General features: G+C 37.4%; 1 protein-coding gene across 2 annotated transcripts in view; it reads left to right on the top strand.

Annotated features, from left to right (window-relative positions):
- The window catches only part of CCSER1 (coiled-coil serine rich protein 1), a 628,555-nt gene that overhangs the window by 242,779 nt on the left and 359,578 nt on the right, over positions 1-26,198 (top strand). For both annotated transcript variants that reach the window (XM_074148037.1, XM_074148036.1), the window contains exon 6: positions 17,177-17,254. In XM_074148037.1, the coding sequence (XP_074004138.1) occupies positions 17,177-17,254 (78 nt within the window). The remainder of the gene's footprint in view (positions 1-17,176; positions 17,255-26,198) is intronic.

The following is a 26,198-nucleotide window of genomic DNA, read 5'->3' as shown; positions in this document are numbered from 1 at the left end:
CTTCTTATGGAAACTCCCATGTGTGGTATACAAGTGGGTTTGCACAAAAAGCACATGTCAGGATGCTGACTGAAATCACTACAGTAAATTATCAGATACAATTGTGTTTTCTTCATTGTCTGTGAAATCTTCAGCTGTCAATTTACTGGGTGAAAATCACGTCATGTGAGCCTTTGGTCATACCAGCTCTTACTCTGAATGTATACATTATTATAGAATTGAATAGGTAGTGAATTATACAGTGAATTATACAATTATACTTTTGTTGTTCCAAAGAAGTGTTTCAGCCCCTGTGTAATCATGCTTATGAGCTTTGCTACATATTAATGACAATATTTACTTTGTAATAGTACATATCATTGAGATATGGATTATCGGATAGATAATTATTGACAAAAAAAGTATTTCATCCTACATCAGGACTGTAGATCATGCAGGATCACTGAAGGTGACAGAAGCTCATCCACACATCAATGATAGAAATTCCTGCTAACACCTTTTTTTAAATGTAGTGATGACTCACTATGTGAAAATGATCTTCTGTATCCCCTAGCAACCAGAAACAAAATGTATCTGTTCTTGTCTGGTGGCCTTCAAGAACACATCGGAAAAGTCATTTGTTTTCACAAGACAATCATGCAACATCAGAAGTCCACTCCCACCCATTCTTTATAAAGAATAAACAAAAAGTAGACCTCTGGAGTTAGTGTTATTAATCAACAATTTATTGTAGCTCTTGGCCAAGTTGTAGGGGAATTTTTTTGTATGTTATTTCAGATTCCATCTGTGACTTTTTCATGCATGAAAAATAATACTGTATTTTGTGCAAATGACTTTTGATATTTAATATACAATTGAAATCTGAGAGTTGTGACTTTTGTCCTCAGAATTTCTCAGATTCCTATAGCAACACAGTATCTTATTATTTTATTGCTTGACATACTGTAAAATTTTTCTTTAGTCTGCTTAAAGAAATAAAGATAAAGAAAAAGATAAATAATAAAGATAAAGAATAATAATAAAGATAAACAGACTCCATATTTTACAAAACATATAAAAATGAGGAACATTTCCTTTAAACATAGTATATCAAATCGGTGGTATATCTTTGTGTAGGTAGCTGAAATTCAGTAAATCAAATGCTCTTGTCAAAATAAGCACAAAAGACATAGGTTCTTTTCTCAGGCTTGTTTTTCAGCAATAACACCCTGTTCTCTTTCTTCCCAGCATCTAGCAATCGATGCTATTTTTAGAAATTTTTCTGATAATAATCACTCAGCAGACTTTAAGCTGAGTTGTTAAGAGTACAGTACTCTTAGCTGGAGAATTGCATGATGATGTACAGAAGGCTTTGACCATTTCAAATCTCCAGTTTCCCTATTTTGCTTTATAAATGTAAAGCGTGAGAAAAAAAATTGTGATTTATCCAGAAGAGGTTCTTACTGTCCAATTACAATTTGTGTTTCCAGAGCAATGGGTTTCTTCCAGTTTAAAAATAGAGTTTAGTTATATTTCACATTGGCAATTGTGGGAAGTTAGACCAGAACAGATAATTCACTGTGTATGTTCATGTCCTGACTAACTGTGCAGTAACTCCCCACCTGGATGGTCCATAGGGCAGAAGATGCTTCAGTTCTGGAAGAACCAGCTAACTTTGGCTCCCAGGTTAATTTAGCCTTGCTTATACAAATGCTGTTAGGTGAACGTTGAATTTATGTACCTTGACTTGATTGCAGCTGGGATAGAGTTAATTTTCTTAATAGCAGCTGCTATAGTGCCTTGTTTTGGATTTAGGATGAGAGTAATGGTGATAACACACTAATGTTTTTAGTTGTTGCTAAGCAGTCAAGGATTTTGTCAGCTTCCCATAGAAACTGGGAGGGAGCATGGCCAGGACAGCTGACCCAAACTGGCCAAAGGGATTTTCCATACCATATGGCAACATGCTTGGTATATAAACCAGGGGGAGTTGGCCGGAGGTCTGAGATCACTGCTCAGTGATGGGCTGGGCATCAGTCAGTGGGTAGTGAGCAATTGTGTTGTGCATCACTCGTTTTGTATTAATAATAACAATTGTTGTTGTTATTATTATTATATCTTCCTCTACTGTCCTATTAAACTGTCTTAATCTCCACCCAAGAGTTTTACCTTTTTTTTTTTCCCGATTCTCCTCCTTATTCCACCACAGCGGGGGTGAGAGTGAGCAGGGAGGAATGAGTGAGCGAGCAGCTGCGTGGTGTTTAGTTGCTGGCTGGGGTTGAACCACAACACACCCGAGGCACAGATTTAAATGAGAAGCAGCAGAAGAAAGCGCTGTTTCTCTTGAAAAGTAGTTGAATTATCATGAGAATAGAAATTTGTATTAATTTTCTACGATAAGCCATTAATCAGCTTTAATTATAAATGTATTCAAATAAGACTGCAAAAGTGATCATACTGCTCAAAATAGAAAATAAAGTTATAAATGCTATTTTGATGTTCATGCATTTTTACATTTTTTTCCCAATTGATTTTTCCTTGTCTTTTTCCATTGGTGTTGATTTCATAAATTGAACTTTATTATTTGTGACTCACTACTTCAGGCCACAAGTATACATGACACGCTCCATGCAGGCAGTACCCTTCATCTGCTTGAAATGGCTGGCAAAACAGGAACATCCATCACTGTTGGGTATAAGTCACTGCCGTGTAAATCTGTTGAAGGCCTGTGCTTGTCTTTTTGAAGATTTGGAATTCTATGACATATCTCTGTTCAAGGAAAAACTCCATTTTCTCACTAGAATTGTTTCAAAATGTTCATTACATTTCCCTCTCAGTGGAATGAATGTGTTTTCAAAATAATTGAAATTATTTACTTGTTCATATAATACTTAGAAATATTGTGCAATTTTTTCTTTTCTGATGTTTAGGATAGATTAGGAATCCATGTGGACATGGGACATAAGGAATACATTTGTAGGCAATTGGAATCCAGTGTTGTTGCCTATGGGGAGAGAGGTATCTTCTGGGGCTCTGGCAATTGTTGAAGGGCAGTTTCCTTCTACTTGATTATGCTTAAAGCTGCGCAAGAGTCCCAGGAAAAGAGTGTAATAATATCAATAGTTGAGTTAAGGTTTATGATTTATTTCTTACTTTTACTACATATACTTTATACATGTATCTGTCCTAGATTCAGTTTGCATTTGGTGGGATGGTTCCATTCTGGCATATCCGGATCACAATTCATGAAGAATACCATAGTCGTTTCCTACAAAATCCTTAAGATTTCAAGCCTGGATGGTTTTAGTTCCTGGTTTTGTGATGCTAGGCATCTTATTTTCTAAAATAACAGTCTGGCTTTCAGGCAATTAGGCTCAGTTTTCACGTGCTCCAAATTTACTAGTGACGTTTTAAAAGCAAAGTTCTTCTATTTTGGGAAACTTGTGGTAAACAGATGGAAATTGTTTTCTAGTTTGGGTAGCGTTGTAGAAATCCTCTGAAAAATATATACCTGCAGGTAGCTTTCCTAACCACGGTATTCTTACTTAAATTTAAGTTTAGGTACCTGCCTGTAATAACCTGTAGAGAGGAATCAGCAAGAATGCTATGAAAATCGTCGTTCTCCTTCATGAAAACCATAAATAAATTATGATGATTTTATATTGGATTTTTGCATGCATCTGTTAAAAAGCTACAGAATGGCATTTTTTTTCCTGTTTAAAATTTTCAATTCTTGCTGAAGCAAGGTGAGGGGCCAGCAAAACTGCCACGTTGGACTTCCGAAGGGCAGACTTTGGCCTCTTCAGGAGCATGGTTGAAAGTGTCCCTTGGGAGACAGTCCTGAAGGGCAAAGGTGCCCAGGAAGGCTGGTCGCACTTCAAGGAGGCACTCTTAAAAGCGCAGGGAAGAGCCATACCCAAGTCCCAAAAATCAAGCAGGAAGGGAAGAATACCAGCCTGGCTAAATAGAGAGCTTTGGCTGGAGCTTAGGAACAAAAAGAAGGTTTATGATCTTTGGAAAAAGGGCCTGGTAGGCAAGGAGAAATACCAGGAAGCAGTGAAGATATGCAGGGGGAAAATTAGAAGGGCCAAGGCTCAAGCTGAACTCATCTTGGCCACTACAGTTAAGAACAACAAAAAGGGTTTTTTCCAGTATGTAAACAGAAAAAGGAAGATTAGGGATAATGTGGGCCCACTGAGGAATGAGATGGGCACCCTAGTGGTGGAAGACACGGAGAAGGCAGAGTTGCTGAATGCCTTCTTTTCTTCAGTCTTCACTGCTAAGGCTGCCCCTCATGAACCTCTGGCCTTGGAGGCCAGGGGGGAGGGTATGGAGAGAGGAAGTTTTTTCTTCAGTAGAAGAGGACCAGGTTCGGGACCATTTGGCCAAACTGGACATTCATAAGTCCATGGGCCCAGATGGGATACACCCGCGAGTGCTGAGAGAGCTGGCAGACGTTATCGCTGGGCCACTCTCTATCATATTTGAAAAGTCATGGAGAACAGGAGAGGTGCCAGAAGACTGGAGGAAGGCCAACATCACACCAGTCTTCAAAAAGGGAAGAAGGAGGACCCTGGGAACTACAGACCAGTTAGTCTCACCTCCATCCCTGAGAACGTAATGGAGAGACTCATTCTAGATGTTATCTACAAACAAGTTGAAGAGCGGGGGGTTATTGGAAGTGGGCAACATGGGTTTACCAAAGGTAAATCATGTTTGACCAATCTGACAGCTTTCTATGATGCTATAACTGGTTGGTTGGATGAAGGGAGGGCAGCAGATGTCATCTACCTTGACTTCAGCAAGGCTTTTGACACAGTCTCCCATAGCATCCTCACTGGGAAACTAAGGAAGTGTGGGCTGGATGAGGGGACAGTGAGGTGGATTTAGAACTGGCTGTGTGACAGGACCCAAAGGGTAATGATTAATGGAGCAGGTTCAAGCTGGAGGCCTGTAACCAGTGGTGTCCCCCAGGGGTCAATACTTGGTCCAGTCCTGTTCAACATATTCGTCAGCGACCTGGACGAGGGGACCGAGTGTATCCTCAGCAAGTTTGCTGATGATACCAAACTGGGAGGGGTGGCTGACACCCCGGAGGGCCGTGCTGCCATCCAGAGAGACCTGGACAGGCTGGAGAGCTGGGCAAGGAAGAACCTCATGAGGTTCAACAGGGAAAAGTGTAAGGTGCTACACCTGGGGAAGAAGAATGTCAGGCACCAATACAGGTTAGGTGTGGACCTGCTGGAGCCAAGCTCCGAAGAGAAAGATCTGGGAGTCCTGGTAGACAGCAAAATGACAATGAGCAAGCAATGTGCTCTTGTGGCCAGGAAGGCCAATGGAATCCTGGGCTGCATAGGGAAGAGTGTGGCTAGTAGGTCGAGGGAAGTCATTCTCCCCCTCTACTCTGCACTGGTGAGGCCACAACTGGAGTATTGCATCCAGTTCTGGGCTCCCCAATTCAAGAGGGATAGGGAACTACTGGAATGAGTCCAGCGAAGGGCACCAAAGATGATTAAGGGATTGGAGCATCTCCCTTATGAAGAAAGGCTAAGAGAGCTGGGACTCTTTAGTCTGGAGAAGAGAAGGCTGAGGGGAGACCTTATTAATGCCTATAAGTATCTCAAGGGTGGGTTGAAGGAGGAGGGAGCCAGACTCTTTTCAGTGGTTCCCAGTGACAGGACAAGGGGCAACGGGCACAAGTTGGAACGTAGGAGGTTCCACTCGAATATGAGAAAGAATTTCTTCACGGTGAGGGTGACAGAGCCCTGGAACAGGCTGCCCAGGGAGGTTGTGGAGTCCCCTTCTTTGGAGATTTTCAAGACCCGCCTGGATGCAGTCCTGAGTAGCATTCTCTAAGCAATCCTGCTTCAGCAGGGGAGTTGGACTAGATGATCTATATGGTCCCTTCCAACTCTAAAAAAATATTCAGTGAAATTCAGTGAAATACTAGATATGATACTCTCTAACTTCTTTGCAGAAAACAAACTAATGAAAAATGATATACAAGCCATTTTTGTTCACTGTTAATGTATTAAGAGCCATCAGTAAAAGTTTCAAATTCTCCTTATTTTGAACAAGTGTATTAATGCAATTTTGTTTAATGTAAGATTGCCTAGAACTCCTGGTACCGAACTCTGTGTCTCTGGCTATGGCAAGGGTTAAAACCGCTTCTGGGCACCTATCCATCGCCCTTCTAATACAGAAACCAATTAGACTTTATACTACTGAAGGACAAGCATAACTGAGTGAAAGAAATGGAGCCATTAGACTAGAAAGGATTGAAACCTGACAGCAGAATTTTCTTCTGATCATATGTGGGCAGCTTGCAGATCCTTTGCAACATCATAGTGTTCTAATATGAGTGTTGTATATTAAGAAAAAAAATTGAGAAGTTTTTAAAAGCTATCAACATGGGCTATGATTGAAGGAGAACTTCTGGCAAAAAAAAAAAAAAAAGTATATGGCCATTAATTGAAAGGTATAATAAAATAGATAGGCATGGGCAATATTGATTTTAACATTCCTTCAATATTGATTTTGTCTCTTGAAAATGCAATGTTCCACAACTGTATTTTTGCATCTGCAGCATATGTGCTAAAAGTTTCTTATATTTGATCTGTTCATTTCCTGTATTCCAGTTCAAACTCTTTGCCAAAAAACATTTGTCTCTATTGTCAGAGCAATGTCCTTTCCAAGACTGTCCTTTGTATGCAGTATCTGATGCCGACAAATAGAAAATTCATGCCTCAACTTTAAGAGGCATGAAAAAGCAGACTGATGAAATTTTGGTATTGAACTTAGCACCCCTGAAAGGCTGAGAGAAGCAATAGGATAAGAGCCAGAGTACAAAAGGAATGGTGTGAGCCAGGCTTTTCAGTCCAGCTCTGCTGATGGACATCACTTAAACCCAGAGTGTTTCCGCTGCCTGTGGATCCTGTGATCTCTTCAGGTGTTGTTTTATATCCTTTCAGATATCAATTTCTCTTGGACTTCTTGGGGGTTTTAGGAAGAAGTTGGGGAGCTAGCTTTTGCTTGTAACTCAGATGACAGCTCATGCCTAGGATGAGGTAGTCACATGCAGTTCACTCTGCGCGAGCTGCCTCTGGAAGCAACTGATGTAGTGACAACCACACAGCCTCCCTGCAGCAGCCAAGTGGCGTTAGCACCTGTCATCACCTCTGCGGGGCTGGGGAGTGAAAGATGCAATGATGATGCCAGGAAAAACTTCTGTTTTTACCATAACTGAGCCTACAGAGATTCTCGTAAGCAGTGGCAACTGCTGAGAGCTAAAATTGTAGTGGCAAGTGCGAGGGGAAAGGAAAAGAAGCAGCTAAAAGAAACTCAATGGAGCCATGTAGAGAGATTGCCATCAGATGAGCCAGGGTGCCAGCTGCTTCATGGCATTACATGAATATGGATAAACTCCTAGTCTGTAGCATGAGTTTAGGAGTTTGCTGACATGTCTCCTCATTTGCTTTTACTCTTGCTGATTTATTTTGTAATAGTTCTACCAAAGCTATTTCAAGTAATACTGATTTATCACATGGTGACTGAGCCAGTACCTTAACCTTGATTTGTAGAATTACCAAACTAGAAAATAAATAAATATATAAATACAAAGTGGAGATGCATGTAACAATACTTCCAAAGAAAACAAAACAGAATTTTTTTTTTTTAAAGTATTTTTCATTTGAAAAGGTCTTTATATTTTATTGTAGTTAAATGAATGTGAAAGGTGTGTTCAATTTTTCTCCCTGGTTTCCCTATTAATGTTGAAGGCTAGGAAGAAATTATACTCATTTGTATTCCTGGACATAATATAAATGAAAAATGAATATTTTATTGCTAATGGCTTTATAAAATGCTATTCAGATATCTCAGCAAGTTTAATATATAATTCCATTGCAAAACAAAAAAATGAAAACAAATACTCAGCTGAGGGCTCTAAAAATAATGATAATGCAATGCCTAAGTACTAGTACAGGCAACCTTTAACTCTTCCATTCCTTTGCAAGTTGCATCGGTTTCTTAAGCAATGCAGTTTGGCCTCCTGGGACTGTACAGAGCTAAGGGCTGAGAAGCTGTGTTTAAATGGAAGTTCACTGTAGTGAAACCTGATCTCTTTTTCAGACATGCAGTATTTGACCAGCTTCACTGTGTATCTTTTCAGTAGCAAACCAATCATATGGCTGCTACATCACAGCAACTGCATAAAGAGATTCCTTCAGTCATTTTTTTGGGTGTATTTTTGTATTTATATATATAAATATATACTACATATATTTTACATATATTATATATATCAGCCTATATATATGGGCTGAAGGGGATGGACATTGACCAAAGGAGGGGAGAAATGTAGAGAAGGTAGGAAGACTTTCAGATTCAGATAGATGGCACAACAAAATTAGTGTTGGTGATAGAATGGATGCAGCAGTGGGAAGTGTGGTGAATAGAAGCAGCTGTGCAAGTACCTTTAGACGTAAGAAAGAGTGGGAAATCTTGACAGATCTTGAGTTGAGCTGATGGGAAGAGAAGTAAGTATTAGACTAGAGAAGGAAAGAAGAATAAGTAGAGCTAGAAAGACTGTGGAGAGTTTATTACACTTGGAGTAGTTTCTATTGAACGCTTTGCAAGGTTGGGAGTTGAAGTTCCTGTTGTGCCTTACCCTTATTAATCTTTCCCTTAAGAATGAGAGCTGCTGTCTGAAGGTAGAAACGCAGCATACCACGTATTCACAAAATGAAGGAATATTTGTTCTGCCTTGACCGACTCCAGTTTGGAACCTGCTTGCTAAACAAAAAAGCAAGCTTATCACCCTTTGAAACTGTGTCTATAGTAATCAGAATTTCTACATTTCAGGAGCTGAAATATTGCCTTATATTACACAAAGGGATTCAACTTGCTAAAAACATTAAAGGATGTTACTATTAAAAACACTGGAAGCAAATAACATGGCAAAACATACTTACTAAATGTTTACCTTCTATTTCTAACAACATCATACAGAAGTGCTGCAGCCAGGGAAAGCATATTTCAAATTGTTAAATGTCACTTGCTTCTTGCAGTGGGGAAAAAAAAAAAAAATCTGTCTTCCTTGATTTAGCAGTAGACACATACAGATGTTTAAAATGCTTCCTTTAAGCTGTTATTGCAAAATTCAAGACAGTTTTGAGAATGAAGCCTCTGCATCTAAATAAGTTAAAATACCCTGTCAGAAGTGGTTCCATAGTGAAATTGTAAAAACCCTTCTGAGGACTGATGAAGAAGTGAGAATAATTGCAGTCACAACATTTAGAAAGTGCAAAGTGGCTTGCTAAAACCTCAGTGAAATGCATAGCAATTGAAGGCATCTGAATCTTTTTGAGAAACACAGGAAAATAAAACATAGCCTCACATTAAAACACCAGTGTGAAAATCTGGCAATGTTGTTCTTGGTGCTTACAAAGTAAAACAAAGGTAGAAAACAACCGAACAATTAAGCAGCAAATTATTAATGAAAATCAGGCTGGCTTCACTATGTTCAGATTTAAAAAGTAATTTTTATTAATGTTGTGAAACATTGTCCTCATTCAGATGAATACAATATGGCAGGGAAACTGTAGTCAGAAAACTGACCACAGTGTTGCAGGAGATATCACCTACATCCATATGTACATACGGGCAAAGGGATGTACTGAACAGTAAAGCACGTGTAGTTTGCTGGACATGAGTTTAGTGTATGAGAAAATGTGTACGTTAAAGAAAAATATTTGTTAATGGCAAGTGCAAATAGATTTTTATCTGGAAAGAATCGTGTCTTTCTCTTGTAGACTAAAAAAGACATTACATTGGCTGTGAGGAGATCGTGAACATCTTTCAGAGCTTCATGAAAAACAGTTAATTGTATGAGTATGTGAGCATAGGAACTGTTTTGCTGAAATTGGCACCTAAATCCATGCCTGGCTCCAGCAGTGGCCATCTGCAGATACTTCAGAGGAACTTACAGAACAACCTGTTACCAGGAGCATTTTTTTCCTAACCCATCAAGACAGTTATTTCCACATATTCAGAAACATGTAAATGTATATCCCATGTATGTTTTTATACTCTTTAATGTAATTCACTGTTGTATTAATATCTAATCCTTTTTAGCTCCAGCTTATATCTCAGTCCCAGTATGTTATGATACGTAATGATGCAGAATGTGCATGAATGTGTAAGGGAGAGAAAAGAGGCGATCAGATTTGATCCTTCATTTAATTAATTGATTACTTCTTTTCTAAGTGTATTATTTGGAAGGGCAGAGAAATGATGGATCTGTATACAGGGAAGATGTAGGAGTTTGAGAGACCCCAGAGGTACTTTGCTTGATAGACTCTTCTTTGAGTGGATGCAGATATTTTCTTCCAGATTCAGGCTATGGCTATGGTTTGGAGTATCAGTGTAGTTACTCAAAGTGCTGCGATGCAGGCTTTAGAGAAAGGAAATGTCTTTGTGACTGGGTTAAAAAACTCCATCACTAAACCTACTGTATGAGACAATGGTCATGTTTGCAACAAAACTGAATGCAATTTGAGCAAGAAAAAATGTGTATATTTGAACCTGAAAGATCTCCTGCAAGGAAAGAAAAGCAATTGAAATAGGCAGCCTGCAGATTAACATCCCAAGAGACTACTTGGTTCTCTCAATTGACTGCTGAAAGAGCAGAAAAAGCTGATGTTATATGATATTATTAGGGAAGAATATACAATAACAAAATGTCAAGGCTGGATAATATAGTCAATGAAGTATGAAAGAAATGATAGAAACTGAAGAGAGAGTAGAGTTTTGCTCAAGGAAATCAGTTCTCCACTGTGTTGTCAACAAAGCGTTTGCATCTATGAAAGCAACCCCCCCGTTTTCATTAGGATAAAAATATGACTGGAATAGCATTTAATATAATGTGTCATAGTAGCAGTCCCAACTCGTACAGTGACAGTCATTGATGATCCTGCAGTACTCTTCACAGAGAGATGTTAACCCCAAAGTCATTGTCCAAATTACTTTTGAAATTACATTCTGCTTGCAGATAGAAGTGAAGGAGCTTTTTAGAGATTAACTCAGGTTGAATTTGCTGTTTTGAAGGTAGAAGTGGTTTTCTCCTACATATTAATGGACCCTTTGTCTAACCTCTGTGTGCCAGGAAGTTATCTGACCAAGCAAACTTGTGTCTCTGTTTATTACGAGTCTTGTGAAGGGAAGCGGGGGATAAAGACAAACTGGAAGGATAAGCTATGAAAAATCAAGGTGAAAATGCAGAGCAGAAAGGAATGGATATTTGCTATTAAATAAATCTATTAGTTATGTAGTGATATATATGTCATTTTCTGTTATGAGAAATGTGACGCGACATGTGCTTGTCAAAACAGACTGGTTTTTTCCCTCTATATGTACTCAATTGTAAACCAGCAGCCTCCAATTCTTGGGTCTATTTAGAGGCTTAGTTCAGCTTTCTACTTTGTTTACAAATTTTAAAATGTTTATTAAGGTGTTCTCCTTGTGCCAGCTACCAGATGTTTTATTTGTTAGGTATTTTCATATTGCCATTTTTAGAAACTGAAAAACAGATAATAATAGTAATTTGTGCCTGGTACTTTGGCATTCTTATGCTTCTGCATGTAATATAAGGAGAGAAGAGATAGCTAGCTTAGTAAATTCAAGTATTTGAGTAAATGAAATATGGATTAAATAGAAATTAAACAATGTGAAAATATAATCTGAGTCTAAACTATTTCAAACACTGTAGCCCTGCAACAAACCACGGACTGGTTATATACTCTTTATGTTGCTTGCTGGTTATGGGCTTTATAATTAATTTACCCTAATTAAAAGGCTAAATGAGCATCTTTCCAGCTATTTTTCAAAGTAGAAACAAATAGCAGTCAACAAAATATCCTTCATCCTGATCCCTCCTCACTGAGAAAAAATATGGTGCAAAATATTACATTTATTGTGTTTGCTCAGAGTTCCTGAGAGCTCAGAGTCATCTAAAATAAACAGCACTAGACATACAAATGCTGTTAAGTGACAGATCAGTGTCTTATCTTAAATGAGGTGAAATTTCCCACTGGCATTTCACAGCTCAGGTGATTAGCTTTGCTTAGATTTTAAGAGGAATTGAGGCTAATCTGTCCGCCCGCATACTAACTGCTAGTTGAGAATCAGTAGATAATTGAACCACTAAAAACTTACTTGGGTACCCACACCTCATGTACTGGCACAAAAAGAGGTAGCAAGAAATAGTAGCAGCCCTAATTTATGGTTCGCCTCTGCGATGGGAGCTACGGTAACTCAAGTCAGATGCAAGACTCATGCAGCCTTCTAAGCTACGGGAGCAGCAAGCAATAGGCAACAAACCAGGCAAATACCTGAAAATAACAACTAAATGTCTCAGCTGATAATTGCACATATCAGTAATTAGTAAGAATAATTAACTATACCTACTAATAAAAGACACATGAAATAGGTTTATAAATAACCACCTGGATTGTATTCAAAGGTGTTAGAAAATAGGCCTAAACACATTGTAAGGAGGCACCTCCATTCTTAGTGAGTGAGATTGTTGGGGAAAATTAATCAAACATGAGGAGAGGTGGGAGGTGAAAGATCATTTCAAGTGTTTGCTATTTTTTCTTATAGAAACTAATTTTTGTTGTTCTGGCCTCAATTGGTTATAGTAATTTTATTTGCAGGAAGTATATGTATCAGCAAAAACTTCATGATGTTAAATAATATAGAAACTATAGAAATCACAGCACTCCAAAAGTGTGTAGGGGAGCATTTCACATTCTAGATGAACAACTGGAGTGCTAGGACTGCTAGTTCCTGATTTTTATCTTTGCTTTTAACAGCCCTTCATGGCTTTGAGCAAATCACTTCCCCTTCTTTTTCATTTTCGTTGATAAAACAGGATAATAACATTTAAGCACAGTATTTCATAAAGATGTTGTGCAGACTCATTAATAAATCCATTTGCAGGTCTTTGATTACCTTCAGTATATCAAAATGTCACTACTGAGCTTGCTGACTGCACTTAATTTCCTAGTTCTACTCAGCTTCTAAATTATAAAATGATACTTAGTGGCATAACGTACGAAACAACTAAAACTGTCACCCTGAAAGTCAGATCAGCATTCATTCACTACTCTTTGGAAAAAGCTATAAAGTACACAGATTGTCTTTGCTTTTCTTCAGTTATTATAAAGATTTATTTGATCTCTAGCTCTAATATCCACTGAAGGTTTTCTCTCTCAGTATTAACTTCTTAGATCAATAAATTGTGATACTGATCTCCAGAGAAGTCAATGTCTGCCAACTATCATTGCAGTGTTTACCCTTGTTGAAAAGCAGTAGTAGCAAATTAAATTGGCTTCTGTCAGTGGGTGATATACGTTGGCTGGTCCATATTTTATGGTACAATTAACGAAGGTTGTTGATACATAGGCATCTTCCTAGAGAAGATCAGATTAAAAACAAGGGTTTGTAGCAAGAAAAATCCCAATTTATGAGGCGAGGTGAATCTGTTTTCATTTAAAGAACAGCTGCTGAAGAATGGAAGATGACTTGTTTCCAAAGGAGCATGGTTTTAACAATGTTTATTTATATATAATTGATCACTGTTGCTGGAAAAGCACTGACTACATTCTCTAATCTGCTGTTAGACAATTTATGTCAGTTTATGAAACATTCTGTTTTGAGGCAGGTATACACAAATGGTAGAAAACAAAACAAAACCAAGGCTGTGACTACTTTAAAACAGCTCCAGAAAGAGCTGCTTTCTCCTTCATCTAGCTAAAATGGTGGAAATCTGTTCTTAAGCGGGATCCTTATCCTGGATCTCCAAACAGGATGCAGAAGTGGGAAAAGTTTGTTCTCTTAGATGGATTTTCTTCCTTTGCCTTGTTATTAAGAAATTTCCTGGTGGTTCATCACATTTTTAACATTGCGCTCTGAAGAAAAATGATTAGCACGTCCTAACTGCCTCCATGGTACCAGTTCAGTTGCACAATGAGGATGACATATATTTAGGCTGATCAGCTCTAGAAATCAGAAGAAAATTTTATCACTGATCATTGTAATCGTGGAGCAATTATCGGCAAAATTCTAATAATGTCCATTTGCTGGATTTTTACAGCCTGCTGCAAATTAAAAAATGGCCTAAAAGCACTGAAAGAAAAGCTCACAGGGTTGTTTTTAACATGAGCAAGATGTTATTTTCTTAAACTGTTGTTCTGAAAAATACTTGAATTGTTGGTATTGAGATATTTAAAAAAAGGAGTTTAGGTGATTAAAGCTTTGCAAATTCTCTGCCCTCCAGAACACTCAGAGATATCCAGCGACACAGGGAAAAGGCTCAGTCTATATAACCCAGCTGTGGTATCACTGTGCATGATACAAATACATTTTAAAATGTTACAGGTATACAGCAAAGTACTGCAAAATTAGGAAACGTCTTGATTTACCTAATTTTGCCTAATATATATAATTATTATACAAATTATGTGTAACATCTACTACAAGATACGATTATAGCCTAATGGTGCTATTGCTCTTCTGGTTAATTTATAACTAAAATTTAGTGACTTTAAGACAGCCTTAAAGTGAGTGGCTGCTTTTATGAGAACAGAGTTGGTTTAGGCAACATGAAATAAAAAGTCTTCATTGGGTGAATTCCTCACAGTGGTGGGTTTTTTTGTATGTATGGGGAGCTTTAGACTGTAACGTGTGATTATGACAAATACCCCATGGACGGTAAATTTAGGTGGGAAGTGTGATGTTTGAAATTGTTAATGTGTCCCTTCAGGAGGGCAAGCTGACAACATCTCTTAAAGCAGTGATTAGTTTGGAAGGGGTTTTCTTAATAGCTCGAGAAACAACCCTTTTGGTACTGTCACTCAGTTCTCTGCTATAATAAACTGTGTTAGTGCTGCTGGATTTAATTATTTTACACTGGCAGAGAAGCTGCTCTGCATTTCTTAGAGAGGGAAATTACTGAAGTTGTTGGGGGGGCCACTGAGGGTGTGTGTACATGGACTACTGTAGCCAGACACAGGCTCTTCTGACAGTGCTCCAATCTGGCCAGACCATTTGCAGTCCAGAAGCTATATAATCACAGTGCCCCAAATAATATACCCCACCTCTCAGCAGCTCTTCCAGTTCAGGCACAGTGCCACATCAGTGTGGCATCCAGACCTGGGCTGGCTCATGTCCAGTCATCGCGGAAGAACGGATGTTTTTCTGAGGCCATCGTGTGGATGTGCCCTGAGAAGTTTTGTCAAAGCAACTTCATCATCCTCAGGGCTGTTTGACCTTTCTTAAATGAAGAGCTTGCTTGTGTAGTGTACAGGTACCAATCTGCTTTGCAGATTTTCATCTCGAGGCTGTTTCAATCCTTAAAAGATTGGGCTGCTTTCCCGTGCACTTCTAATTGCAAATTAGGGCGCTTGATTTGGTTTGGAAAGCAGCTACCTGATTTTTTTCCCCCCTTAGTTTTTTCTGTTCTGTGTAAATTAAAAGATAAATTGTCCTCGGCTGAACTGTTGGCTTTTGAGGCAGAACATTCTCACAGAGGAGGTGTCTGGTTTTTGCACTTTGAGTTTAACCTAAAAGAGCTGTGTTTCACTTCCCATTAGTAAATATTATCAACCAGTTTTCTTGATGAACAAGTGCAGGAGTCTGTGTTAAAATTTATAATGTTTCTGAATACCAGAGCGATGGATTCAACAAAGATATTGGCTTTCTGACATGTTATAATCTCCCTTATTCCTCCACAACTTCTCTGTGTTCCATGGGTTATAAACTACCTGTCTCTGTCTTTGTCTTAGGAAAAAATTACCATGGCCCCCTTCCTTCTCTTTTACTTGCATCCCTTCCATTTAGCAAGTAACTGTTGTCTTTCCTTTCAGGTATGGTGTAACTGATATGTATCTAGTTAAACTCAGTGATTTTCTCAGTAAGTGTTAACTTTGAAGTCTGTGCCCTCTATTTCAGATCTGACATAGGGATTTCATACTCCATATTTTGTCTGTTTTCACCCTGTACGAGTTGGTTGAATAAAATATGATATCTCTGCATAAAATTCTACTGGTAAATGAACTGCCAGAACTTCACGGGTGGAGCAGTATTCTTCACTTGCAGAATTTGGGCTTGTCAAAGGGGTCATAATAGACTCATAGTAATATGAAACCAGATATCTGATTAGTTAATTACATAAGTAGAATTTGTTAAATCATTCTGCATTGCAATGCCACAGTCTGAAAATGAAATGAACTTCTGGCCATTGCAAACTTGTTTTTTTATTCTCTGTTACATCTTTTCTGTTTTATTGTTGTTGGTGGTGAATTTTTTTATTTTAGCACTAAAGGATTTTTTTCCCAAGAAGTATCATATATTCTAGTTTTCTCCAGAACAGTCTTGGTATTGTTTGTGTATTTTTTTAAATCCAGATTTTGTTCTTCTATTATTATTACCATTCCAAATTATTAAAAGTTTGCACACTTCTTTTCATACCTCTCTCATCTGTAAAAATAATGACCATGCTAACTAAACAAGTTACTGAAATATTACCTAAAAAAGAGTGGGTTTTTAGATCAATCTTTCAATCTTTCAAGCATTTTAACTGGATAGGTCAATTGAAGTATACTGACATATTTTCACAATTAACTTTGCTGTTCACGGTTTCTTTTCATATATTAGTGCTCATTTGTAAGATATATTGACTCATGTGAAAGTGATCCTTTTTTAAACCTTGATCCAAATTCTTTCCTGCAATAAATTACTTTCCTGCTAATTTTGCCATCTAACTTTACTATTGGGCCATCCAAAGAAATAATTTTAAAAAATTTTTAAAAATTGTATATCATAACTTGTCTGTATGAACAAATTTTTGTGTTCTCAGTTATCCTCTTGTAGTACTCTTTTGCGTATTTGTGCATACAGTTCAGTCTTTGAATGGGGAGTTTATTTAAAATAAAGGAAAATGCAGTGTACTTACCCATTAGTGAAATGCTTACTTTTACTAATTAAAGGTAAATACAGTACAGATTGCAGTTGCTTTCTCAATCTAATTTTGTTGGATTTTCCGTGGTTTTGTGCTCTTTTTTTTTTTCCCAAAATGTAAAAAAAATGTCCATAGAACTTGATTGGAAATGCAAACTGCTGTGTGCTTTTCTTTCAGAGTTCAGACATGAGTCCAGCTAGTAGCACCACCTCACTTCCTGTTAGCCCTCTTCCTGAGGAGCCATTATTTTTCAAGGTACAGTTAATTAATTTCATAACAAATATTTATGAATTTTGGATTATTGTGTTATCTGATGCACTATGCTGTGCCATTATTGCTGCTTCCTTTTCTTTAAATTACTGTCATAACAGCAAATATTCTTATATATATACCACACAGTTTTCAAGAAATACCTAGAATAAAACGTTACTGGTTTTGAGAGGATTATTTTTCCAGCATATTAGAGGTATAAACCACTATTTATAAGACTGTGTTTTTATCCATCTCATCTGTCAGTTGTAAATTTTGATACGTGCATTCCTGCATATGTGTGCATGTCATCAATAGATTTCTCTTTATATTGCATTTCAAGTACATGTTTAATGAAACAATGATTAGTTACCGCAAAAATAAAGGAGACCTTAAAGATATATCAAAGAACAGTTTCTGCATAAATCCAATGTAAGCCACAGGCCTGTCATTTTAGTTAATTTTAATAATAAATGATGGGACGATGTCGGCAACTTCATAAGGTTTAAGCTGCGAGAAGCAAGTGGCCCTATGTCCCTTTTTCACCTGACTTTATGGTATCCGGTCCTGGGACACAGAAAGCCCTTAGACAGAACCCAGCTCTTGGGAGAGGTCTCCTGAGGCCACCCAGGTGTTCAGAGCAATGCTGTGGCTGCAAGCAAAGATAATGCCTTGCCAGTTGTTTGCTCAGGCAAGAAAGAGGGAACTTGGATTTTCAGCGTCATTGTCTCAAACGTGTCATAATATGAATAACGTTACACTTACAGGAATATCCCTTTTAAAATTTCCCCTTTCCCCAGTTAGTTTCCACCTACTGTATGAAAACAATTAGTAGCTTGGGTTATGTTTTCAGTCGCTTTGTCATGATGCTGAATTAAATCTGAGGAAGTAGAATTAATGAAGTTTGATGTAAAGTTTACGTCTCTCCTGCACATGCCTCCCTCACAGGAAATACCAGCCTTCTCCAGACCCCTTAAAAAAACTTGTTGGTTGTTTTCTTTTTCTTTTCTTTTTCCCATATTTTGTACAGCTGTGCAAGAACTGCACCCTACAGTTCATAACCAGCTAGCTAGCCAGCTGATTCCTGTTACTAGAATGGTTAAGGACTGTGCTTGCTTGGTGGTTTCATCAGTGGAGATACAGATGGGATATCCATGGTCAGCTATTCACTGATTCTTATTCCTCTTTTGGGGTTTAATGTTTTCAAGACCACTAGCTCTCAATCAGATTTGGCTGAAATTGAGCAATGTTGTGCCAAGATATTAGAGCACACACATCTTTTTTTCTTGGGAAACCACATTAAATGCACATAGAAGTCTACTCAACATCATAAGGCAGATTCTGTAGTTACTGTTTCTCCCCAAGCCTGGGAAACCACTAAGATACATCACATACAAATAAATGGGCTGCTCAGCTCATATAAAGGTGTAAGAGGTAAGAAAATTTAACTTGAAATAGTTAGAATAAAATCTCATGCTTAAATTCTTATCTGAGGTAAGCAAACACTGCTCTGTTTGCATCAGGAGCTCTCTGACAAATACACCGTAGTGCCTTTATTTATTTTGAAAGGAAATGGTGCTTGTATAGCTCAAAAATGGGTAGTAACTGACATCTTTGAAGTGGAATAGTTGTTCTAATAAAAAAAAAAAAAAAGAAGGTATTTCTTTGTATTAAAAGTCTCCTTCCTTTATACTTTATATTAGAAAATGGTACAAGAAACTGAGGAAAAAAGGGTAGGAAGAATTATTTAATCTTTCATTTTCAGTCAATTTTCCAAATGGGAAACATTTTCCTTTGGAATTCAAGTAAAATGGAGGCCAGACCAGGAAAAAGTCAAATACATCTCACAGCTAATGCCTTCAAGTAGAAATAAAAGTAATATAAAATGTAACAATTTCTGTTATTTCTCCCTGACTTGCTCCAAGACAGAGCAATATTGTTCCAGTAGTAATGTGAATGACTGGTTTTACAAGCCATAACCCGCTCCAAATACTGTCAGTCTATAATATTGGCTTTTGATGATGGGATGATGCATTCCCCTTAGCAACATGATAATAATCTTTCCCACCTCCTTGCAGCAGAAATGAAGATTGAAAAAGAAATTCCATTCTGCGGTTCTGAAAACAGGTGTAATGAAGCAGGGCAGTATAAACACTGTGTCTCTTTGGGATAGTTGAAGACTTCTGAGCTAATGAGCTTTTATATTAGACTGTGAAGTAAAACCAAATCCCTGTTCTCAATCATACCTGGTTTCACACCAAGAAGGAGATCTGTCCTTTCTTGGATCTTCAAAAGAAAGTCTGCATAAAGAAAGAATGCAAATTCTATCATCATACTCTTATTACATCCAACTTCACCAAAGCAGATGCCTGTCATTTTTAATCCCACAGGATATGTACTCTATAAATATGAAGGAGAACCAAAGCTTGTTCAAAAATATTTTAAGATTTTGAATTTAATCTAAGGAAAGTTGGAAGCCCGGTTCCTGTGGGAGTGCTTGCATGTTGCATCTCAGCTCTAGTAACACTGAACTCAGCTTCCATTTTCACAATACATTGCGCATGCTGTGACGTGCACTACTGCCAGAAAGACCCAAATCATGTGAGACCATACTCAGGAACATTTGGAGGAAAGTCTTTTCCAGTTCATTAAGAGATAGGCCAGCTGGGTCCATTGTATACCATTATTTTAATGGTTTTTATGTTTTATTTATGTCAAGACAGTACCTTTAAAGGAGTGTCAGTGATACCTAGCAAAAGGAATAGAAAACAATTGAGTAAGAAATAAGGGTAGCCAATCCGGTGCTATTTAATCTGAGAAAATGAAAACATAAATTTTTCATTAATATCATTCAGCAACCTTCCCTCTGTAGCTGTTGTAAATAGTTAAATAGCAATGGAATTTGGTTTTGCTTGAGGAACGAGCAACTTCCTACAGTAACCAGAAGTACAACTAATTTTTCATGTGGCTTTGGGTTTTCTTCTCCCTGTGGAGTTTAGCGATGCACATGCATTTGGAGCAGTCTTCCCTAACCATGCTCTTTAACAGCTTAAAAAAAACTCCTGTTCAGACATGTATGCAGACAGTGCACTTTTGAAAAGCTTTTCTAAACCAATTTTTGATAAAACACTCATAGGCATTTCTTTTTAGCAAGGGTTATTTTTATGTCCAATTCCAACTTTCAATCCTCTACTGTTTTTTGTGGTTAAAGCTATTTAAAAAAGTGAGATCTTTTCCCATATTATGGGAAAAGTTTATTTCTTCTCTTACAAAAGAACATCTTCTTTGTTGGTGGTTTTGCACTTAAACTTTTTTGTAGGGAAGACTCTTCCTTTGAACGGAAGTTTATCCTTTTGTACCTGTATAAAATCACTTGAAGAATTAGAGCCTTATCTTAGGGAAAAAAGTTATGTCACAGTTGAAAAGTTTCAGAATTAAGAATTTGAAATACAACAGAACAGAGTGGTATTTGTCGTGCAACCTTAACTGAAGTGTTATTCTATGTTATAATAGCAAAACCGTAGCTGGCTCAAATGTGAGTGACTTTTAATTAAGACTACTTATATATATGCTTATAAGCTGTAATTAAAAATAATCTTGCCTTTCATTTAGAAGATCAGTGAAGAAGGGGATATTTCTGAAAGGTCACTTACCAAGCAATGTCTCGCCCATTCTTCAGAACCTATTCCTTTCTCCTACTCATTATACTGTGCTTTATTGTATTAGTATTATATTATTTTTTAAATTATTCCAAAAAAAAGTGACAGGCACTTTTAAAAAGGGATCTGTGATAGCCATTTATTACATACAATGTCTAATATTACCTAATTATTCATTATCTGTTACAATGAGCACCAGTCTCACTGGTTATTAGCCACAACCAAGTTGTAAATAGTAACCATAATAGTAATTTATTATAGCAATGTTTAATTGCATTTCAATTCCATGATTAATCTCAACCATGCTTACTAATTGGCATTAAACAGAAGAAAAAAATCCTTACATTCTTTGCTTTCTGCTTTGAAGGAGCTGAGAATTTCCTTCAGCTTTTATTATCTTACTGTGTTCTGACTTCTGTAATTAATATTCTTGATGCTAATTCCCTAAGTAAGAAATACAAGTGCCAGGACAAGTAGCAAAAGCTAACAGTCCTTAGCAGTTACCACTACTGTAGGTCTTATAAAGTATAAATCTATACTAAATTATAGTTCTGCCGCTCATCCTGTGGCTCTACAGGTTCTGTAAACACAGATCTTTGCATCCACTAACAGGCATGACTGGCAGCTCATGACATTTGTGCATACAACTTTAACAAGAGATAGATTTTCCATCTGTTCAATAATAAGATTAATATTTTTACTGCAGGTGTTTGGAAAAATCAATATGACAGTCACAATAATGATCACTTCTTAGCCAAGGCAACTTATCTTTGAGATGTGACTTTACATATCTAGCTGAAGAATGAGTTCTTATCCTTAGTCAGCAATGATGACAGCAAATTGCGCCTATACTTCAAAAAGCTTCTTATGCTAGTTGACGCATAACCACCCTATTTACCCTATCTTCCTTAAATATCTCCAATATTTTAACTATTTGCTGGCACTTCCTTGAATAAGACCATTTTAATATATTGTTTCTTTTTGTATTCAAAAGGGACTCTGAAATAATCACATAGACATTATGACCCATGGGCAGGTACAGGTTAGGGTTCAGTGATCCTCTTTCATGGGCTGGAACCATCATTAGCTCTTGTCCTTCACGTTCCACCTTCCACCTGAATTTCTGCTTCCACTGGGCAGCATGTAAGCTCTGAAGCCTCTTTGGCTTTTGTTTTTTGTTTGTTACAGAAATACATTTGGTATTTCTACTAAAGTGAATAGAGTTATAGAAGTATGACTCACTCAGCCCCACCTCTCCTAATCTGCCACCCCGATCTCCAACCTATTTTAAACCAGTCTCTCATCATTCTTCAGTGGTTTAATTGATTCCTCCCACTTTTTACCTCTATTTCCTGTATCAGTATTCACTTTCTCTCTGACTCCTTATGTATAACTGGTGTAGCATAGACTTTCAAAAGCCACGTCATCACAGTGGCTTTCTGCCTTTGATGAAAGCCTTCGTTTTTTTAATTGCTGAGAAAAGACTTACACATCTGATTTGTTTCATGGTCTTTATCATCGTAGTATGTGAGATCTGCAAAAGCATTGATTTTATTCTGAAGGTAGAAGTGAGAATTAGATGTTATGGGTCCTGTTGCAAAAAGCATCTGTTCACTCTCTTTTCCTTTTTCTAAGTAGTTTTGTGCACACTTTTCCTAAGAAACAGCAGTCTTCCCGCAAGTCTGTCTGAGTAGAACCGCATCACCTGTTTCATGAGTAATATTTGCATCAGCTCATCCAGGAAGTTGTGGATGTGGCTGTAAAATTCTCCTCCTAAGCTTTGACTGATGTGAAATCGAGTGGCAAAGAATAAGATCATCAAAACAGAGCTTAATGGAAGAAAAAAAATGAAGTAATATAAATACTTGCCCAGTGTTCCCCTGACCTAATAATTTCTTTCTGGTCTTAGTTTATCCTGGCTTGTAAACTGACTCTGGGAAACAAGTTGTCTCTCTCGCAACATGATCCCTGTGTCTGCCATTGATTCTGACTTCTTGCTTATGTTGAAAATGCACTTTGTTTATGGCCAAATTTGAACACATCTATATGTACCTTGTTTGTATCCATTGAACAAGCTGTCCTGTGCGCCAAAGAACTAGACATATCTACCTCTTCCTGCAGGTTTTGAAAGGAGATGATACAGAAGACAATGGAGTTATGGTGTAATCTAAAAATACTTCTATACAATTTCAGGAATACTGTATCTGAGTTAATCATTCGGGTAAAGTTACTGCTTAGCTACTTCAGGTTATTAGACTTCCCTAGGTGAAAATATTTAATTCGGCTCTGTTAGGGAAAATTGAGTGAGCAAGAATAAACAAATAGACTAAGTAAGCAATCTCCCAAGGCAGAGTAAAGACCAGGACGAAAGACTGCCTCCAGGGATGGGGCTCCACCCTTGTTTGGTAACCAATCCAAGTGTAATGAAGTGTTAAAAACCAGACTGTAGAGGAGAATGGCTATCAAGAACCCCTCAGTGGATGTTCTTTTCTGAATGACTGATTTATAGTTAAGGAAGAATTTATCTCCCAGACAAAAGTCGCCTTGAGTGCTTGTGAGTGATGCCTGCCGGGCTTCCTGTATGGAAGAGACAAATATTTACACATTCTGAACACAAGATGGTATTTCCTGAGATTACCATTTCCTTCAGGGTTTGCAGCTCAACGTTTGGTCTGAGAACAAAATACTTCAAGAGAGGTAATACCTGAAGGCCCTAACACCTGAAATGCAGGATCATTTAAGAAAACTTGTGTGAGCTCAGAAGTACAGTTGTCCTGGTAAAAGGACATTTTAGAGCATTTCAAAATTGCAAGCCATTGGCTTAGGCAAAATCGATGCTTTTAATGCTATAAATTCCATTATTTTCTCAGTAAGCCACATAGAGAAAAAGGATTAATATCTCTCTTACTAATGTCTCCAAAAGCAACCAGAAACACAGATACTTCAAACAAAAGCATGCAAAAGGATCATCATTACTTTTTTTTCAGTTAACAGGGTTACCAGAATAACTTAAAAATTAATATAATCAGTACTACAAGGGTAAATATGAAGTTCGTTCAGGTTTCTTTCCTCAGGCAGACACACAATCATACAGTGAATTCTGATACATACCTACAGGGTACTTTTTTTCCTGCTGAGTACTCTGTATCTAAGAATAAAAAGTCATAAAACTTGTAGCATTACAGGTTGCTGAAAACGTGTTATCAGTAAGACTGTGAAAAAAAGATTTTCTTGAAGCTCTGTGGGAGGATCCTGATATCCCCAGTAAGAGCACTTAAAGTTCTTCATCCTAATCATCTCAATACAGATAGTAAATCCTCCTAATTTCCCTTGGCTAGGGACCGATAGGCATAAGTAAATACGGGCATTGGCATTTGGAAAATATGATGCACTTTCTTTTAGTAAGCAGAAGTATTCCAAGAGTTTCAGAGTTAAATTCTGTTTAAATCAATGGTGCAGTGCCCATTGACTACAGTGGCATGTGCCTTCAGTTCATGGATGGTATGGATTGTGTCAGAGGCATCAATTACTTTAGAAGTAAAAATGTAAATCTGTACTGACCATTTTAACCCCATCAATCGTTTTAGAGGTGAAAATGTAAATCCGTATTGAATGTTCCAACGCAAGAGTATTTTCTGTGGTTGTATTATATATGATAAAATTGGAGTGTTTTCCTAAATTTTATTCAGTATAACTAAAATGTAGGACTATTTGCAATGTATTTATTTAATAATAATGATTCCATTTCCAGTATGTGTTAGAACAATATATTTTTTTTCTTCCTAGAATAAATTAAACAAGCCAGGGACTCGAAAATGGCTTTCCTACGTCTCAGACAAGTATTCTCACAGTAGCAGGTGGTCTCTCTCTCTCTTTCTGGCCAGTGATTGCATTTTCCATCCAGAAAGCCTTTGAAATACACTTGCATGGAAACTTAGCATGTTTTTGAAAAAAACTTTCAGTTTCATCAGATAATAAGTTTTTAAATGGAAATCAACAGTTAAAAAAGTTCATTGACTCATCTATTAAAACACATATAAACAACTTTCCCAGTGTCTAAATAAGTAATGTTAATGACCCAGCCACATGTTTTGAAACATAATCTCTACTGTAGAAATGCAGGGTTGGCATTTTGAAATTCTTATCAAGTTGTACATCTCAAAAGTATGACGCTAAAAATAAGTGATTGATTTTGATAATGCTCTCCTAGAGTTTAAAGAGACAGATATTTTGGTGAGCAATTTAGACAGCCATTAAGGAGAGTGGGATATATTCTGTTAATTTGAATCACCTGAAATTAAAGGCAAGATTTAATTGCTGAAACACAAACACCTTGTGTCACTTAAAAAACCCAGCTATATCCTGCCTTTCCTCCAGCTGCTGCTCTAGTATAGCAGACAAAGTATTGAGAAGCAATGAATGCTGCTTTGCTAAGGTTCGTTTTTTGTCACATTCCTGTTTTGCTTTTTTTCTTTTGAGATTGTCCCTAGGTTGTGCTCTGTCTTGTGTTATAGTGTCCCTTGCAAGCAATGTGCTTGTGCTGAGCTGTTTAATTTTGCTGGGGAAACTGGTTTGTGGGGGAGGGGGCTTTGATTGGGTGATACAGCTGGACTAGGTGACTTACAGTGGTTGGTTGAGGTTTTCTGAATGTTCTTCTTGCCACCAATGTTTGCATAATGTTACAGCTAGTTTTATGTGGAAAAAAAAAAAAAAATCTCTATATTTAAATATTAGCAGTATAGCATGGTTATAGTATTATTGGGGTAAGTTTCTTGTTTCTGAAAGGTGTGATGTACCCTGATTTCAAGCCATAGCATGTGCGTTCCGTTTACTTTGCCCTTTTCCTTGTTTCCAGGACAGTTCAGTACACTGATGATTGGTAATGAAATATATTTGTGTGTTTAAGGTGACTATCACTTGTTCAAGAATCATGAAGTTGTCTTTTACCTTTTTTACACAAACTTCTAAAAAATAGGGCAAGAAAAAGAATGTCTTTGTTTGTTTGTTGAAGGGTTCTGAAATGTGGTTGAATGATCTGGCACTTAATAGCAGTTCAGGAAAGTTATGTCTCATTGTATGTGTAGAATCGGAGATCTGTTTATCAATGAAGAAGCCTGAATCAGAGAGTAATAAGAGTCCTGAAAGGTATTGGGGATGGAGACAATGGAAAGTGTTGGTTTTATTTCTTTTTAAAATGTTGAAAACCTAGTCTCTATGTTGTGTTGTTGTAATGGGGAATATGTATAGGAAAACGTCATTCTTACTTCAAGTAGCTTATGGATAACTGGGAC

The sequence above is a fragment of the Numenius arquata genome, chromosome 5, assembly GCF_964106895.1.
Source record: "Numenius arquata chromosome 5, bNumArq3.hap1.1, whole genome shotgun sequence".
NCBI classification, from domain to species: Eukaryota; Metazoa; Chordata; class Aves; order Charadriiformes; family Scolopacidae; genus Numenius; species Numenius arquata.
This window is presented reverse-complemented; position numbering and strand designations above follow the sequence as displayed.